Here is a 20,059-nt window from a genome sequence, read left to right on the forward strand (position 1 = left end):
AAGACAAGAGTACTAGTTCTCATCCCTGGTCACATTTTCTCAAATTTGAACGGTTTTGGTAGCCCTTTCAATTCTCCTTCCATGAACAAAAAGATTTCAGTATGAGCACCGTACAAATTTTAATCTCACAGGTAGTGGGAAATTTGATCAAACATTTGTTAAAATAAGAACTGTGTAGGAACTTTTGAATATGTTCTCAAGTGACATATCGTGAAGCATCTTGCAACAAATTGCAATGAATTTTAGTTTGGTTTTAATAAAAATAATCCAGCACCTGCTAGCTTGTGAATCCTAGGGTCCTTCAAGTCATATTCATTTTGTTTTACCTAGTTGTTTTATTCTATTGCTCCCTCACTACTTCTCTACTGGGGACTGGCTAATGGCAGAAAAATGATGGTACAGTATAACATATGGAGAATATGTATTGTACTTTGGATAACATTTTGGCACCTCGAAGTACAAATGTACACACATTGGTATCTTGGCAGTTCCTTACAACAATGGGACTTCTTGATCCAATTAATAATAGGTAGGCTCTTAGAGTAGAGTTCAAAACGTCTTTGAAGGCGTCATTGACATTGGTTGCCTGTAATACCAAAGTTTCAAGAAATGGAAGATTAACCAGATTGAGGAATGGAAGATTACACATCTTCAAGTTTGGCAAAAACAAATGTTTCTGCTGCAACACAGCAGTTAAATTTCAAGCTGTCCTTATATTTAAAGGAGGCAGGGAAAAAAAACAAACAAAACAAAAAACCGAGAAAAAAAAAGTGATTTTCATGATGTTCCAGCATTGTATTTGTACCCATTGAAGAACCAAACATCTGCCTTTCAAGATCTGCAGATATTTTGACAATTAGTCATCAGTTGAGAGAGTAGTAGCCTAAAGTAGTTGAAAATCACATTTTGATGGGATGCAAAATCAGCCATTATTGATTGTTTATGATACACTACACAAGAATATGTCTCTTGGATATTAACTCACTATCCAAAGTTGATGGGATGCAAAATCAGCCTTTCTTCTCATTAATAATTGCAGATAAATTTAGGCAAATTTCAAGAGTCCAACCAAAAGAATATGCTAGATTTATCAAAACTATGCCTATGTTAACAATCCTGCACTTGGGAGTCCAGTGTACTCGATTCTTCATGCAATATGCTTGGCCGAAGTAAGAATCTTGACATGCTTTTTCTTCCTCAACTCATGAGGGACAGGCCCAAAAACTCTGGTGCCAATAGGCTGGCCTTGCTTGTCAACAAGTACCACAACATTATCATCAAACTTCACCTCACTACAATCGCAACGACCGCGTTGCATGGCAGCACGCACAACCACACCATACACAACCTTTCCTTTCTTGACTTTTCCATTTGGATGGGCTTCCTTGACTGATGCAACTATTGTATCTCCCAATCTTGCACCTTTCTTCCCGTTCAAAGCTTGTATGCACATCACCTTTTTTGCCCCCGAGTTGTCCACAACTTTGAGAACAGTCCTCATCTGAATGAAAGTCCTTCGTTGCTGTAAAATTGCAAAGAGAAAGATTAAGTTGATTAAGGTAAGAACAATGGACCTCCAACAATAGATCTGAGCAAAATGGACTTCTAAACCCTTTGTCAAGATCATATGAATTGCTCCACAATAAGGTGTTATGAGCCTTTGTTCTTTGAAACAAAACGTATAATAGCTTCCTTCCAGCATTTTAAGGGAGATGATTAAAGCAATTCTTCCTTTCAAGGCATAGAATGATGCTAATTGGTCTCTAAACAAGTCAACTTGATAACTAACCTAAATTCTATATTCTCTTAAAAATAAGTTGTACATGGTAAATAGGTCAGGTATAATAAATAAAAAACATACACACACAAAAACACACACACAGCAGACATTCAGATATGACCCTGCATTACCTAGCTATTACTAGAAGCTTTGTGAATTTATGTTCTCTAGCCCTGTCATAATTTTACATTGAATTCAAGGAATCTAGGTAGGAATTCCACTATGATTCGGAAGAAGAAAATTATTTCTCTAAAGAGGAGTAAACATGCTTGTCCTATTTACAATTCTAAGAGCATATTTTTCGACTGTCAAAAGGTTTGATTCCTCATATATATTTGATGGAAAAATTTCAAAAAAAAAATGACGGTCTAAAAAACCAAAAATTTATTGAAGTCAACAAGGTAATAATGCCTCTTCCAAACCATTAAGATTAGCAACAGCAAGAAAGTTACTCCATCCCAGCCTATCAAAAGCTCCACTTCAATTTATCTCTTACTTTGCAATATAACAAGAATAGCTTTAAATTTTGGACACCCAACTAATAAAAAATTTCAAAGAATATTGCACAGGAAGCAAATCAAAATCTTAAAACAATTATTTTTCAATTTGTTAGTAACTTATGCACTCCATAAGACTTGAACTAGAGATATCATCTAACACTCCATCATCAATATATATATAAAAGCAGAGACCTCATGTGGGAGAGCATAAGGTTCTGCTAAGTGGCACATTTGTTAAGCTTCTCTCATTTAGGCTTCCACCTTATCAAAGTTTACATTTATGTAAAACTTTTAATTCATAGGCCTCATTTGGGAGAAGGGAATGGAATAGAATGGAAAAGAATAAAAAGAATAATTTTATAATATTCTTCCCTTCCCCTTGTTTGGAAGTTTTGATGGAGGGAATGGAAAACTCATTCCCTTATTTGGGAGTTTAAGTGGAAGGGAATGGAATGGAATGAGTAGGAGGGAACACTCATTCCTCACTATTGCCTTAAAATCTCAAATTTTCATTCCCCCTCAAATTGGGAGGAATGGGATGGAATGGAATTAGATTCAATGATTTTTTTACTAAAACTCCCAAAATACCTCTGTATATTCAATTATTTATTTTAAAATAGGGGTTTAATAGTAATATTGTTATAAAATGAATCCATTCCATTTCCTCCATGTTGCTCCCAAACAAGATTATTTACATTCCATTCATTTTCATTCCTTTATTTTAAAGTATCCAATCAAGGTTACTTAATTCCATTTCATTCTTTTCCATTCCTTTCTCTTGCTTAAATACATTCCATTCCATTCCGTTCCTTTCTATTCCCTTATGATTATTTCATTCCATTCTATTCCCTTCCCTTATGAACTCCCAAACGGAGCCTAAATGTGTCAATGAAGTGAAAATACATTAATTATCTATAAGTATGCACTAATTATATATATAAGAATTTTATATGGCTTTTAAAAATATATATATAAGAAAGAAAAAACATTACGTGAGAGACCATGCGATTCTATCATGTGGCGCTTTGTAAGAGTAATTTTTCATTTAGCTTTACTCCTCAACTTCTTTACATATTTGGATTATAATAAAATTCTATTAATAGGATATCACAATTTTCATTAAGTGTTTAACTTACCACTATCATACTTCAATAACATAAACATGACATCATAAATTTTAGATTATATTTCCATAAGCCAACTAAACATTTACATTTTTCTCAAAAAAATAAATAATAAATAAACATTTACAAGTAATTACAAATTTTTTATGCTAAATCCAAGCCAATGTAGAAACAAAAATTATGATTAAAAATTTCAGCAAAAAAATAAATGATTAAACAAACAATCAACTTATTACACTACATTTTTTTTTGAAAAGATATTACACCACATAATAACTAATTTCTAATTTATGTAACTTTTTCTCTATAGTTTAATTCTCCATCCCCTTAATTTTGTATTACATCATTAATTTAACAAAAATCTCTTTATGTTATTGCAACATTATTTCATGTTATTACTTTAAAATATTTTGGATATTTTATATAAGTTTTTCACATAACAGCTTAAAGCATTATCTGCACGTCACGCAGGACCATGGCTAGTTCTTACAAAGGCTGGAAGAGCCATTTGAACCAAAAAGTCACTAATAGTGAAAAATCTTCAAATATCTCAACTACAATCTTACAAAATAAAAAACAACAATAACAGAAGAAGACACTGACCTGAGAGAAGGAATTGCTGCATGCCTCATGTGATGTGCTCAGAAAACCAGACAATTTGTGGTCAAGGCCCCCCAAAAATGAACGGCCCACTAATATGCAGTGAGCCAAACAGTTTAAAATAATAATAAATAAATAAAAAACCCCCAAAGTCAAGAAAATAAATTAACAAGGAAATGTTGGGAAATATTAGGAACCAATAAGTAATTGCAGCTCATTATAATCAACTATCATGGTCATCATGGCAGAACGAGGGAGAAGCAAGTTCAATTAGGCATGATTAAGTTCAGATTCAATTATTTTAGTCCAAGGAACAAACTTAAGCTTTGTCAATTCTACTAGGCCAAATATTTAATTTTATCAATAGTACACGTATTAGTACAAGATGTGGTAAATATTAATTTATTTTAAATAAGTTTGCCATGTTAATAAGTGATTAACAATGGACTGAAGCCCTAAGGGAATGACAAGTGGCATCACATCATTGGAAATTAGTTGGTGGTAGTTACCTCAAGCGAAAACTGTCATTTTGAGTGGTTTATGGAAAGAGTACGTGAGTACCACATGAGAAGGTAGTTACCTCGAGGCAGTTATCAAAGTGCTTTCAACTGGGATCGTGGGATTAAAGGCTAATGAAAACGTGACACATGGTAATGATGACAAGATTAACTATCAAAGTCTCAAGTATAAATAGCGAAAGATGTTTTCACGCAAGACAAACACACTCACACATAAAAATCCCAAAGAATCATCTCTCATTGTATCAGAAATATTTGTAGGCTTGTACACAAGTAGGCTTGCGAATAAATTTAAAAAGTAATTCCTCTAAATCCTATAAACCATTGTAGGACTTCAACAAAAATAAAAACTATTAACATGTATAAATCATGGAGTTAATAAAAAAAAATGATATGAGATATAAACTCACAAGAGATAACTATATACATAGAGGCGGGTTGGACAAGGTCTAGGTGGTTTAAAAAAAACTCAACCCACCGCCCAACCCCACCCGCCACTTCAATAGTTGAACCCACCCAACCCACTTAGAAATAATATCATATCCATATGGAGCGATATGGAGGGGACCGGGTCGGGCAGCCTACTCACTGTCCTCTTCCTCCTCCTCCTCCTCTTTTTCTTCTTCTTCTTCTTCTTCTTCTTCTTCTTCAATCTCTGATTTTTCAAGGAATTTAAAAACGCCAGGACCAACCTGGTCCCCATGGGTATCCTGTAGGGCTTTGAGTTGATCAAGAAGCCATTGTTTCTAGGCTTTAGCAGCAGCAAGGTCTCGAGCCCGTTCCTCCACTTCTTGCTTTGCTGCCTCAACTTCTCCTCTAAGTTTAAATTCATCCTCCCTGAGCTTGGATCTCCTTTCTATTTGAGCAAGCTATCTACCAGCACATTGGTTGTTGAACTTGTGATGGGATAGCCTCAGGAATATCTTCACTAATTGCTTGAGCCTGGTCAGATGGTTCTCTGATTTGGATAGAGGTTGATCTAGATTTTTTGTGGCCAAAGGAGGCTCAGGAGATTCTTCCTCTACCACATCAGAGGCAACTATAACCTTCCTTTTCCCTTGGAGTTCAGGTCTCTCTTTGACAGATTTAAGTTGAGAAACCAGGCCTTGAGGAGCTCGAGGTTTGTTGAAGTTTGGCCCTTGAATTAACTCTCTGCACACGTTTAATTATTTCACCTGAAGCAGAAATAATATGGCCATAGATTCTAAATAACCCGGATTTATCTTACGAGAAACAGAAATATATGCTTCCTCAATCATTTGATCTAAAGGGTCAGAGCTACTTACTTCAAAACTCTCAACCTTCCCAGCTTTATACTTGACCCATTTGCTTTTGCCAGTGACATTTGAAGGATTGGCTGATATATAAAAGTTTGGTATTTTAATAAAGCCTAGAAAATATATAGTAAACATTGAATAATAAAATTTACTTAATATCTGGTGCATTATCAAAAAGAAAAGTTGGGCAAAGGGTTTTAAGAGATTCAACCATTGAGTCTATATCATTCCTAGCTGCCATATATTCATCCCATCAATCTTGAAACTTGGTAGAAGTGCACGAGCAATGTGTAAAACAGTGAAAAATGAACTTCTTTGCCAAATCTTTACTCTTCTTCACAAAAGAAGTGATCTCTTCTTTCCTCAAGCTTTTTCTTGGGTGCCATGGGTTATTTTCAGTATAGACTCCGGGAAAAGATACTAGTTGCTCAAAGCCTAGTTGGCGTGCAACAAGAGAAGGGTTATGTATCTCTAGAAAAGTACTCAAGCCAAAAACAAGTCTCATGTTTGGAGAATGTCGGCATATATGGCTCGAGTCTTATCATCATCTGCCATAGAAGATAGCGTCTTAAATTCCAAGAGCCTAAATTTCATTTCATTGAAAGGCTTAAAGTCTACAATATTGTGGGTTCTACCATATTTGAAGAATTATCAAACCACTGTTTGAATGATGGAATGTCCTAGAGCTCGTCATATCTGGCTTCAGACCAATGCTGTCCATAAGAGTTGGACTCATCTTTGGAGAAAGGCCTCAGGACAGGCGCAAGTTATTGGAAATAGGTTTATGCACAAAACTGAACAAACCATAAATGACCCCCTAGGGTATTACATGGAGAAGCACAAGCCAATACCATAGCTCTGTAAACATCAGCCAAAAACATAGGGCCCATGTCTACTCAAATTCCTTGTGCTAGAGCTCAAGCAATTGGCACATAGGAAGAAATAAGCCTCCTCGAAGTAATTTTGAACAAGGATCTACAGAGCCACAGGAGGTAACACGAACGCTCTTCATTGTACAAAATGAAGCCCAAGCCATGAACTTATTTTGCAACAAATAAGTTCAAATAAAAGTGCAATTGCTTCTTTTGGGCAGGTGAATGAATGCGAAAACTTAAAAGAAGTTAAGTGTGCAGACATACCATAAGAAGGAAGGCACGTCAGGGCAAAGACATCTTTGATAGTGAGTGTCATGACTCATGAAACCTTCAGAAAAGTGGAAAAAATTGGTCACAGGGGACTAAAACAGAACTAACGATGAGAGCAACACTGGATTAACTTGGGGATCATACTTCGAGAGTAAAATGGCCTTGCGAATACCAAGGCGAGTCCATTTGTTTCTCAGCTGTGTGTCCATTCAAGTCACCCAAAGCCCACACCTTCACTTCTGGAGTCCAAGTCTTGAGCTTGACGCTACCATTCCAATCACTCCCAAGAAATACCTCAAGATTGATAGGCAACAGTAAAACAAAGGAAATGGTCAACCAAATCCCCTGGAAATTCGCCTAGAATCGCTACCCCAAGACCATAGCTTGAAGTGTCAAAGCTCAAGAATGAGGAAGAACCTTCCCCCTAATTTCAAGAAGCAAGACATAGGGGGTGAAAACTTTCTGGTCAGCAGAAATGGTTTTCATGATCTGAGCAGCCACATTGCAATCCTTAATGGGTTCACTCGAAGCAGGATTGCTCAAGGAAGGAATTTGTTCTGGGTTAGAAGCAGCTTGTTTGACACAAGCCATTGAAATTGTCAAGTTGGTAAAAAAGAGGAAAGTGAAATTTAGTGTTTGGGTTGTAGAAAAGTAAGACTGGAACGAAGACCTGAAACTGATAGGAATTGGCAAAGTGACCCAAAGATGATTGGCCTAGGAATACACCAACCACATGTGGGGGCATGCGTTAGGCCAAATATTAGTACACAATGTGGAAAATATTATGTTATTTTAAATAAGTTTTCCAAGTTATTAACTGATTTCATAAGTTTTCCAAGTCGTTGAAAATTAGTCAGTGCTAGTTACCTCGAGCAAAGACTATCATCTTAAGCAGATTTATATGTAAAGCGAATATGAGTACAACATTTTTTTTTTTTTTTTTTTTTTTTTTTAGAAACCTCCCTACTCAGGAAGGGAGAAATTAACATAATTACTGCAAATCTTTTACAACAAAGCTGAAAATATTTAGAGGCACTTCCTCCATCCAAACTCTTAAAGGAAAAGAAAACCTAGCATCCCTAGCTAGCGCATGGGCTACATGATTGCCCTGCCGCCTTACATGGATGATAGAGGAGGACTGAAAATACCCCCTTATAGACATAAAGTCTTTTACTAAGTGGCCTGTCAATGCGTTTGATGCCGACCCCGACTGCAAGCATTGCACCACTAACTCCGCATCCCCTTCAAAACAAACCCAGCTAAAACCAAGTTCCCTTGCAAACAGAGCTGATCTTCGTGTCGCCATCATCTCAAGGGCCTCAACTGTTGCTGGCAGCCTAACCTTTTCTGACAAAGCCGCCAGCACCTGCCCTTCACTGTCGCGTAGCACCACTCTGATACCGGCTGCCTGCTCCTCCCCGAATACCGCCCCATCATAGTTAGCTTTAATGGAGTTCTCTGCCGGAGGCTGCCATCGCACCAGGCCAACTTGCTTCTCTGCAACCCGCCCCTGTTTTCCTTGCTGAAACTCAGCCAACAGGGATGAGGCTAACTGACCGATTTTCGAACATGGCTGAGTAGCTTCATTTGAGCGCAACTTGTTTCTCCGCATCCAAATAAGCCAACCAACATCACAAACACCTCCATATTTTTACCTTCAGCCTTCATAATACTTACGAGGTCCCACATATTCTTCACAGACCGGTACTTATTCCTCACATCAGCACAGGAATACTCCCACACCTCATGGACCTACACACAGTCCCAAATGGCATGGACCTCATCTTCATTCAAATATCCACACTGATCACACACGGAGGAATCTACCACTTTCCTTTTTTTCAGATTTTCCTTTGTTGGAAGCGCTCTTGAGCAAGCCCGCCAAGTGAACACCTTCACCTTGTTAGGAACCTTCAAGTGCCAGATGAATTTCCAAAAACTTCTTACCCCATCAGAGTCGGAGCTAGAAGGCTGTGAGCTCATTTCCTTTTCGCACAGCAGCTGGTAACCTGTTTTGACTGAGTATGACCCTGACCTGCACCTTGGCCATGATAAGCAGTCATCTTGGTCCGTAACACAAAGGAATGCTCTTAATTCTTTGAGCTTCAAAGGGCAGAAAGAGGTCATCCACAAGCTGCTCATTCCAACCTCCTCCCTCCAGCTCTAGCAGATTTGCAACTACCCAATTTTTCGCCTCCTCAATTTTTGGTGAAACCACACAAGCCGAAGCCTCCCCAGGCAGCCACCTATCATTGTAGATATTGATCTTTGTGCCATTCCCCACTCGCCATAGCAAGCCTGATTGGACAAGCTTACTAGCCTTGACAATGCTTTGCCATGCATACGACCTTGAAACTACCTTTCATCGAAAATTGACCCACTTGGGAAGTACTTGGCACTAAAAACCCGATAAAAGAGGGAAGAGTGATCTACTAATAGCCTCCACACTTGCTTTGCGAGCATAGCCTCATTAAAATTTTCCAAATCCTTGAAGCCCATACCTCCTAATGCCTTTAGTTTGCACAAAGTTTCCCAATTCTTCCAATGAATCTTACGTTGGTTTCCCTGTTGACCCCACCAAAATTTCCTAATCATCATCTCAATATTGTTTAGAAGTCCGGATGGGAGTTTGAAGCAACCCATCGCAAAGGTGGGTATAGCTTGAACTACCGCTTTTAGGAGCACCTGCCTACCCGCTTGAGAAAGGAGTTTTTCCTTCCAACCTTGAAGCTTATTCCAAACTCTCTCTTTGATGAAATTGAGGCTCGCCCTTTTATTTCTCCCAACAACCGCCGGAAGACCAAGATACTTCATATGAGTACCACATGAGAAGGCAGTTACCTCAACATAGTTATTAGAGTGCTTTCACCTAGGATCTAGGGATTAAAAGCTAATGAAAACATGACACATGGCAATGAGGACAAGATTAACTGCTAAAGCCTCAAGTATAAGTATGATGTTCTCACACAAGACACGCACACTCAAACATACAAATCCAGAGAATCATATCTCACTGTATCAGAATTATATGTAGGCTTGTAGGCTTGTGAGAACTCTATCCTTGTAAATTTTTTGTATCTTGATTATTGAAAGTGCATCATTACACTTTGAGCAGGCTTTGTAACTTAGGCATTGGCAAGAAAGGGTTCAAGGAAAGACATGATTAAATATGACAAGATTCAAGATTTGTGGTCTAGTTTTAATTTGGGACTTTCTTGACATCTTTCATAAGTTATTTTGGTTATTATTGAGTCTTAGTATTAAGTTTTAAAAATTGGGGTAGTCTGGTAATTTTAAGATTTTCTGGAATGGGCTGTCCTAGAGGGGTTAAGCTTCTGTCCAGTGCACAGTTTTAGACGTGTGTCTATATCGTATCGTGTCCAATGCACTGATATATTGTACCTAATCCGTATCCATCCTAGAGACCCATGAGTCTTATTTTATGTTTTGAGTCTTTTTCCTATTAGGTTTAGAAGTTATTAAGTCATTTTTTGGTTATTAGTATTCCTAGTCATTCTAGGAATAGATTATTTAGAATCCTAGTCCTTCTAGGAAAGGGTTTAACAATAGTCTCTATATAAAGGCTTTATTGTAGTCAATAATATATATAGTGATTGATTAATAAAATTCAGCAGCTTATTTTAAGCTTCAAGGGTGTGATTGCCTTCTCCTACCTAGGTGTGATTGCTTATAAAGACCTAGGTGTGATTGCCTAGTGTTTTATTTACCTTGTTTTTTGTTTTATCCCCCGTTTTGGCCTCAAACAGCCATCAAGATCCATATTTTCTAACCTAAAACCCCTAAACATCAATCCTAATTCCTGCATCATAATCTAGGCTTTAATGCTTGTTCTCATTGTTAACTTGTGCATTTCACATAAAAGTCCATATCCTCTCTAGCACAAAGTCAAATATTCATCCTCTTGAGCGACTTTGTATCACCTCGAGTGGGAAAAAATTGGTTTGTGCTCAAACAAATTCCATTGAAACAAAGCTTGAATGACACAAACCACACTCAAGAAGAACCCAACAACATGATAGAGAGATTTAACAATGTCAAGATTCAGCATCCCATTAACCCAGCTGATCAAACTCATTTTACACATTCCAAAAGCAACTATCATGCAATGTCATCACTACTGAAACAGCCAGAATCTTTAACAACCAGTTCTTCCTACTTTCCAAAAATTATAAATAAATAAAAAAATTAATACCCAGAAAAGGGAAAAGAGGTTTAACACATTTGAATGAACATTTATGTAATTACAATCATCATTTCAAATCAAGGAACAAAAACCTCATATTTAAGTACTATCATCCACCAATGTCACTGTTTAAACTGAATAGAGCACTTGAAAAAAAGAGGGTAATAAAGATCACATTGACATACCACGAGACCATTTGGAAGCGAGACTTGCAGCCATCTCTGGATTTATCTCTGCCCTGCAAATATACAAATTGTATGGAAATCAAAAACCCCATAAACTGTGCCTTTCTTTCTCAAACAAAAATGGCGAGCCTTATTGTTCTTTGAAAACCCAAATGGATGAGGAAAAGGAAAACGACAATGCTAGAGAGAGCACTAACCCGAGACTGAACTCTGAAGAGCACGAGGTTGAGGAGAGTGGTGGTGGCAAAGGGAACTGGGAAAGGTAGAGACAGTTAATAATAATGTTTAAAACCCTAAACGAGGGCTTATCTGCAATCTAATTAATGAGCACGTGTATTTTTGTGCTTTGTTTAAGGAAAATGTATATTATTTAAACAAATTATATTATATAATTCCTTAAATTAATTATGTGACTAAAAATACATAGGGATGATTATATTAATCTCTATGTAATGGGTTGAAGAAATTTTCTCAATTTGGCACTTGTTCAACTCAACAATTTTTCATATTTTTCGATTTTGACAGTCCCAAACTCATCCAAGGTCATCAACCAAGACCTTTTACCCTCTAACAAGGGTTTTCATAGTTTAAAGTACATAATTTCCTAGAGATTTAGAGAACTTTTAGGCCAGGTTATTACGATGATTGGTGATCCTTTCATTTGACACAAACCTAACCCCTTTTTGCTAAATCCTCTAATTTCTAGAGCCCCAAAAAACATATCAAAACTTTGCCCAATTCATCCTAAACACGAAATTATATATGTGTTAGGATCATATGTCCAAGCCTAAATCGATCATCAAGCATTGTGCATAAATGTACAATTTCTTGAACTTTTGAGTGTTTTGTCTTTAATACTCTCAAATCAACCAAAAACATGTTCATATTTGATGAATGTTCAGATGCTCATCCCCTTTGCATATGCTTCAAAACTTAAAATTAAAAAAAAAAAAAAAAAAATACCCAAATGACGTGCCCTTTCTTTTTTTGTGACATGTTTTGGATGACATGACATGATGGTGATCACTATATTTTAGAAGATTGGTTCACCAATAAAGGTGGATGTCTAACACCGCCCTACCTCGTAACTTAGTATTCAACTTTAAATCGATGCTTCATATACAAAGTCCTATCCAATGTAATTTTCACCTTTTAGAATAAAACTAGGACTTCAAGGAATTTAAATTTATTTTAAAGATTATTTAGGATCAAGGCCATGTAATATTCTTATTATATTCAAATGAATGTAAATTATAAATTTTTATCAATAAAATGAGAAGTTATTTTATTGTATATTTAAAAATAAATAAAATAAGTGATAACTCTAAATGTAAAACCATAAATCTAAATGGTACAATATCATCAGTTGAACCATGCAATTTGATAGACATTTACTTGATCTTATCCATTCACTTGGATTTTATCAAAACAAAAAAAACTAACCCGAAATCACAATCCCTCACATAATTTCACTCTTTTAGCTCTTTAGAGAATCCACATAAGTGGAGCTAAATATTTTAGCATTTAACACCTCAAAAAGCTACTTTATTTATTTTAACACACAATTTCACAACACACCTTACATCAATGATCTTATTTTTACCATCAACTAAACACTATTCATTTTCTTATCAATTTCTTTCTCAGTTACTCTCTCTTCCTCTCTACCACCAAACCCAACTAAGTGATAATTTTTTTTATACCTTCTTGTTATAGTGAACTGCTAGTCTTGGTAGTTCACTTAAGCAAGAAGGCAAAAAAAAAAAAATCGCCTTTGGCTGTACCAATGTTTAGGCACTAAATTGGAGTTTGAGGTGGTGGTGATGCTCTAAGAGGAGCAACTCTTTAATCGATGGCTATACTTATCCCTAAAAAAACTTGTGAATTTACTTTCTATCTATGGTGTACACTTAGTACAATATTGAACTACAAATCTTGTGTATTTAATTTCTAGCTATGGTGTATGCTTTACAATATTGAATTACATGGTCTTTCTTTATGATACCTGTTTCATTATCTCTATAAATTAAGAGGATTCAGAAAGTTAGTTATAACTTCAAAAAATGTCAAAAATACCCCTGATCTAATTAGATAATCCTTATTCTTAAAAAATAAAAAATTGGGTTAAAATTGTAATTCAAAAAAATTATTAAAAAAATAAAAATAAATAATAATAATAATAATAATAAAAAATTACTAGAGAAACCTTTTTCCTAAAAATTAGCACACTCTCTCTATAAGACAGGTTACCAACTACTTCGAGATATGGAAAACAGAGAGATGACTTCAGCTTCAGACAGTGGGGAAAATAGAAAATTCTAGAATGGTTTGTGCAAGTTAAAGGTACTAAATAAGATTAAAACTTTTGCATGGTGAGCTTGCCCCAATTCTATTCCTACTTTGGATAATCTAGCAAAGAGAAAGGTGGTTCAATGATCCACTTGTTCCAACTGCAACAGAGAGCACGAAACTGTGGTTCATGCTTTGTGGAATTGTGAAAATCTCAGTCTAGCTTGGGGAAAATGGTTTGAGGAGTTACATGTAGTGTCAACCCCATTTAGGCTTCGTTTGGGAGGAGGAAATGGAAAGGAATAAAAAGAATCATTTTAGAATATTCTTCCCTTCCCTTGTTTGGGAGTTTTAAAGGAGGGAATAGAAAGTTCATTCCCTTGTTTGGGAGTTTAAGTAGGATGGAATGGAATGGGTAGGAGGAAACACTCATTCCTCTCTATTCCCTTAAAACCTTAAATTTTCATTCCCCCCGAAATTGAGAGTAATTAGAGGGAATGAAATTAAATTTAATGATTTTTTTACTAAAACTCCCAAAATACCCCTGTATATTCAACTCTTTATTTTAAAATATGGGTCTAATAGTAATATTGTCATAAAATAATTATATTTCATTCCCTCCATGTTGCTCCCAAACAAGATTACTTACATTCCATTCATTTTCATTTCTTTATTTTAAAACATCCAATCAAGGTTACTTAATTCCATTCCATTCCATTATTTTCTATTCCTTTCCCTTACTTAAATACATTCCATTCCATTCCACTTCTTTCCATTCCCTTATTATTATTCCATTCCATTCCTTTCCTTTTTTTATGAACTCCCAAGCGAAGCCTAAATCCATAAGGAGCAGAGCTATTCATCACATTTTGTTGGTTTCTATGGACTCGCCGAAACAAAATCCGAGTTAAGGAGGCAATGGTGCCACTGGACAAACTCTTGGACTTGGCACAGCAGTACCTTCAGGAGTTTTAGCAACTCCGTGGCAAATCTGTCATCAAGTAGCCACCAAATCAAACAATCTGGAAACCGCCTGACCAAAGCACGCTGAAAACAAACTTTGATGGAGCTATGTTTGAAGATTTGAAAGCAACAGGTATCGAAGTCATGGTTCGAAATTCCTCTGGCAAAATTCTGGCGGCTCTATCCAAGATCATCCCTCTGCCATCATCTATTGTTGTCTTGGAAACAAATTGCAGCACGAAGAGGTTCAAGAGCTCGGCTTGAGTAGTTCTATCTTTGAAGGAGACTCTGAAACATCAATTTTGGCGATAAAAAAATCAGAGGCTGTTTGGATTGGGGCTAACTCATTACTCAAAATTCATCACTCAAAACTCATATCTCAAACTCTATTTCACCAACAACCCAAAACTCAAAATTCTTTGTTTTGGTTCATAACTGAGATTTTGTTCCTCTTCACTTTTTCCCTTTTTTAGTGGAGCCCACACCCAGCCAAATACTCAGAACGGTAACCTGTGTGTCCTCTCAACCCATATAAAAATTGTTTAAAAACAATTTCCTTCTCTCCCACACACTCTGACTCTAGCATTTCAACAAATACCCTTCTCCCCAAATCTCCAGCACTCTCCGAATCTATCTCCAGCACCTCCCACACACTCCCCATCTCAAACAAATTCCATCAAATACCCATCTCCTTAATCTCCAACACACTGCATCTTCCATCTCTAGCACGAATACTTATCTCCCTAAATACCTATCTCCAGAAAACAGAGAGACCCATCTTGTCATCTAGATCGTAGACCCATCGAAAGCAAAGTTCAAAGCTTCTATTCTTCTCTAGCAAAAGTCGAAAACCATCTCTAGCAAAAATCAAAGATTATCAATGAGTTTTTTTTTTTTTTTTCGTTTCTCAGTTGTAGTGCTCTGTTTCTCTTGCTCTGTTTGTCTTCATTTTGTTTTCTTTCTTTGCCCCGAAAGGAACACTGAAATTCATGAATGGGTTCCAAAACTCATATCTCTACTTGCTTTATTATTTTCCACACATCTCTTTTTTCCCGATGTATGACTTCATGACTACTGAAAATTGTGTTTTAATTTTGTTTGTGGAGGGTTGAGTTTGTTTAGCTTTTGGTGACTATGCTCTGAGGTCAGGAATGTGGGTATTTGGTTTCTTGTGACTATGCTCTTAGTTTGTTTGGATTGTTCTCGTGTGATTCTACCTCTGTGGTTTTGTTTGTTTTTACTATAATTGTTATCTGGGAGAGTAGTTCTTTGTATTAACATGTAGCACTCTGGTGAATAATTTTCATAACATTTTGCATTAATGGAGTTAGTTTGGCTGAGATGCTTGCTGTAATGACATTGGTTGTTTTGAGCATTTGAAAGGAATCTGCAGTTCTATATTCTTACATAATCTATTTTCTTCCATCGTTCACTTTCACCATATGAAAATTTTGAGCTGCAATAAGGAGCAGATTGGTTTACTTTTACAGTACTCACATGCACATGGTAATGGGAAATTAAAATACTGCTCATTTTGTACCATGTGTAGGGGCTGTGGTGTTTGAACTAATGTTGGAAGGAAGTAACTACTACTCCAACTGTAATGACCATCTATGTGACATGGATCGTTGTGTGGTTAGGACATCATTGTTGCTTCATAACTTTGGTAGAAGGTTTTATGGTTGTAGGGAATGGACGCCGGTGAGTTTACATTTGCGTTTAGTTACATTGTTTGTGATATGTCATAAATTCCTTCATTTTGCCTGTATTGATATTGTCATGTACACTGTAGGATGATGACCGACATTGTAAATTTTTTAGATGATTGGACAGCAACACCTGCAAGCGTGGCGCGGAAACAACACCTATCGTGATAGCAAATTTTAGGAGGCTAGAGAATGAGGCAATGCTTGCTGCTGAGGGTGAGAAGGAAGCACGTGCATCGCTTGAAGAAGTACGAGAAAGGGAAAGAGTTGCAAAGTGAAAGGCAGAAAAATGTAAGGTTGCACAAATGATTGCTGAAGAGAATATGAACACGTATAAACAAGTTTTAGCTCTCTCATTGGTGTTGTTTATTGTATTCTACTTATTTAGTACTAGGTTTGGGGATGTTGGAAGAACTCAATTGTGTCTACCATGACAGTGTGGTGTATGTAATAGGCAATATGCAACCCATTGAGTTTGGACACATGACTCCAACAATCTGTTATAACACTTGACATTTTAATTTAATATAATGACTCTTTTATGAATATTTTTCTCCTTGTTAATTTCAGTTTGGTTAAAAAAGGTATCCTAGCTATCAAGCCCCATATTTAAGAGTTTCCTAGTGATATAAAAATCATATTGAGTAGTTTTTCTTAGTTTACCAAGTAGGAAAAAAATAGTTCAAGGTAATAAGTATAGCCCATTTGCAGTTAAGGATGACAGAAAGATTGCATAGAATTTTTTATGTATGAAAACAATACAAGAAATGGAAATTTTACAACAGCCAAAATATGGCATCCTTGTTTCTCATTGTGTTCATTAAGATCACAAACTTTGTGTAAAAAATATGCAGGTTCAGCTGGATACAGTAATTCCAATTTCTACCTTCTTCCTTGTTTGATGATTACAACAACTAATAAATTGCAAGTTCAAGCATCCATTACTGTAAAGTTATGTAGAACTCTAATACCACCTAAAAACTTGTATCCATTAGCTTTAACCACTAATTTACTGATAGTGTCCCACCAATAAGCTGCCAACCCAATTATCAAATTGTTCTCATATCCCTTTAACAACTCTCAAGTAAACATAAACAAGAAGAAGCTCATAAAAACAGAGGAATATTCCAAGTCATATAATATGGGAAATACATGACTTAGATATCAAGCCCCATTCCAAAGACTCCAACAATCTACAGGTTCCAAGATACTCTTATTTAGCAGAGTCCAAGCCCCTCATAGAAGACTAAAACTGCCTACAACCTCACAGATTTGCAGCCAAACATAACTAGAGTATCAAGGTTTGTAGCCAACTAAAAATTTGGTCAATTATTATTAGAGTATCAAGATTTGCAACCAAATATACAAAATACCAACAGATTTCTAACTTCCATTGTCAAACTACAAGATTAGTTCATAAGTTACAAAAGACATTATCAACAAGCCTTTGACAATGAATATATAATAATACAACCTGCCTAATGAGTTCTCATCTAACATAATATAACCTATATATATAGTTCCAGTGCCAATAACATATACTGACAACAAGATATATAGTCCTAACAGCCCACCAAAATACTCCACCATACAAAAGATATTGTCAACAAGGCTTTGACAATGAAGATGCAATAACAACCTGCCTAATGGTCCTTGAAAAATATTCCATTGCGAAAAGGTATTACATACAATTGCATATAAGCATGTCTAACTGTACTTACATTACCAATAGGTATTAGATACAACTACTTTAAAATTGCCAAAAGGAATTACATCAGAAATGTCAATAGGTTATTAACATTATAAGCATGTCCATAGTTAATCTAAATTTACAAAAAAAATGCATCATAATGTCCAAAAGAATGCATCATAATGTCCAAAAGAATGCATCATGTATCATGCTAAGTGACTTCTAGTCATGGTACCTAGACCTATACAAAAGTCCCAACAAAAAGTCAAAGGAATGGGTACTAGCTTTATACAAAAGTCCCAACAAAAAGGGTGAATCCTTAGACATGTCAATCATCAACCTCAGTGTCGCACGTACTCCTCCCATATGCGGTCAGTCATATCATCCTTGAACTCACCTATTACTTTCTTCGATGCATCAGACATCTCCCTCACATGCCTCATTTTGGCACTTGCACTCGACTTAAGAGAATCCCCATTATTTCCAGTTTGTATATCATCTCTATCAATGTCAAAGTTCTCACATGTGTTAAACATTACATCTCTTCAATTATTGATGTATATAAAATTATGTAATACACAACACGCAGAAATAACCAAATGCTGACGATATTACTTATACTTCATCATGCAACTCAAGATGGAAAAACGAGCCTTCAGGACTCCAAAAGCCCTCTCAATTACCATGTGCAATGAAGAGTGTCTGTAGTTAAACAACTCTTTCCCCGATCTCGGTTGTCTACTACTCCTCCTGAATTCTTGGGCATGATATTAGGTGGCCTTATGTGATGGAAGAAACAATACACCAATGGGGTATCCCAAATCAACCAAGTAATAGGAACCTACAAGAATAGCATATCTAAATCAATAATAATAAAAATTACACATATTGCTATCCACAAGACAGCCAACAACAGATGGTTTGTCTGATAAAAATGTGACCCATTCCGATTGTAGCAACAGGTGGTTCAGCCATAAGACAGCCACAAGACAATTTTAGAATTAGTATCTCATATGAAAGAGCCCGTTAATTTAGAGAAAGAGAATAGGAAGTGAAAAGACCCCCAAATATGCAAATCAAACAATGCAAAAAAAGGGAGACATACTCTGGCATTCAACAACATAAAATAAATCAAATGAAGATGATGCAAAGGAAAATAGTTTCAATGTAATAATAGTTCCATTTGGTATAACCATTAGAAGCCTTGAATCAGATGTCAAGGAAAGACACCCACTATGTTCAGGGACTAGAGGAGGTTGAGGAACTGCTGCATTGGAAAACAAGCAGCTGACCTCAGGTTCTATGTGGCATTTATAATCATTTAAGGAACTAGAAACTACCATGGATATGGATACTTAAGAATTTAATTGTCTCTGTGGTATGGGATTAAGAATATATACAATTTGATTTTGTATATGTATTGCATAAGATTAATTCTTTTACTTTAGTTTTGTTTGATATAGATTTGAAGCTATTTTTATTAGATAAATACTAGTTAACTTAATATGTTTTATTCATGTCAATAGGGATCTCTAGTAAAACCTCAAGATTCTAGTTCCTTAATTGACAATGGATTGCAAGCTTCCAATACCTCACAATTGGGATCCCAGGCCCTTCTAAAGGTTTGCATTACTCAATTGTATGTTTGTAGTTTGTACTTGTCTAAGATTTTTTTTTTCTTTTAAAGAATGGAGAACTATAAACAAAAACATTATTTAAATTAATGTGCATCCAAAACACTGCAAAAATAGGCTAAAAAAATAGCAATGGATAAAAACAGCCCCAACTCCCTAAGAATAAATGAAAGTCAAACTATGCAGTTCAATTGCCCACTTCTAGTGCAAAAAAAAAAAAAAAAAGTATCCTTTAAATACTTTTAATGAGACAGCCTCTACTTGACACCAATGACCAATTAATGTGCCCAAGGAATTGAATGATAAATACCCAAGGGCAACAACTGTTGTCTAGTTGCTGCACAATCCTAACCTTTTTGGCATATGCATTTCAAATGTTAACTGACCACTGAACCACATCTAGCTCCTTATGGAATTACACATGCAATTCTCTACAAGTGTCTT

General features: G+C 36.0%; 1 protein-coding gene across 1 annotated transcript; it reads right to left on the reverse strand.

Moving 5' to 3' along the window:
• Positions 1-994: 994 nt before the first annotated feature.
• Positions 995-11,618, reverse strand: LOC115991796 (50S ribosomal protein HLP, mitochondrial-like). Its single transcript, XM_031115723.1, has 4 exons — positions 11,531-11,618; positions 11,334-11,386; positions 4,008-4,096; positions 995-1,522 (listed from the first exon to the last, which is right to left on the reverse strand). Exons 2-4 carry the CDS (start codon positions 11,365-11,367, stop codon positions 1,148-1,150), a joined length of 498 nt encoding a protein of 165 aa, XP_030971583.1. The 5' UTR covers positions 11,368-11,386; positions 11,531-11,618; the 3' UTR covers positions 995-1,147.
• Positions 11,619-20,059: the final 8,441 nt, after the last annotated feature.

Source organism: Quercus lobata, chromosome 5 (assembly GCF_001633185.2).
Source record: "Quercus lobata isolate SW786 chromosome 5, ValleyOak3.0 Primary Assembly, whole genome shotgun sequence".
Taxonomy (NCBI): Eukaryota; Viridiplantae; Streptophyta; class Magnoliopsida; order Fagales; family Fagaceae; genus Quercus; species Quercus lobata.

What these genes read in the sequence shown, in the direction of transcription:
- LOC115991796 (XM_031115723.1), bottom strand. Translation starts at nt 11,367, where the DNA reads ATGGCTGCAAGTCTCGCTTCCAAATGGTCTCGTG. An exon ending in CGCTTCCAAATGGTCTCGTG is followed by an intron (nt 4,097 to 11,333) that starts GTATGTCAATGT and finishes ACTGCATATTAG; the next exon opens with TGGGCCGTTCATTTTTGGGG. An exon ending in GCAGCAATTCCTTCTCTCAG is followed by an intron (nt 1,523 to 4,007) that starts GTCAGTGTCTTC and finishes GCAATTTTACAG; the next exon opens with CAACGAAGGACTTTCATTCA.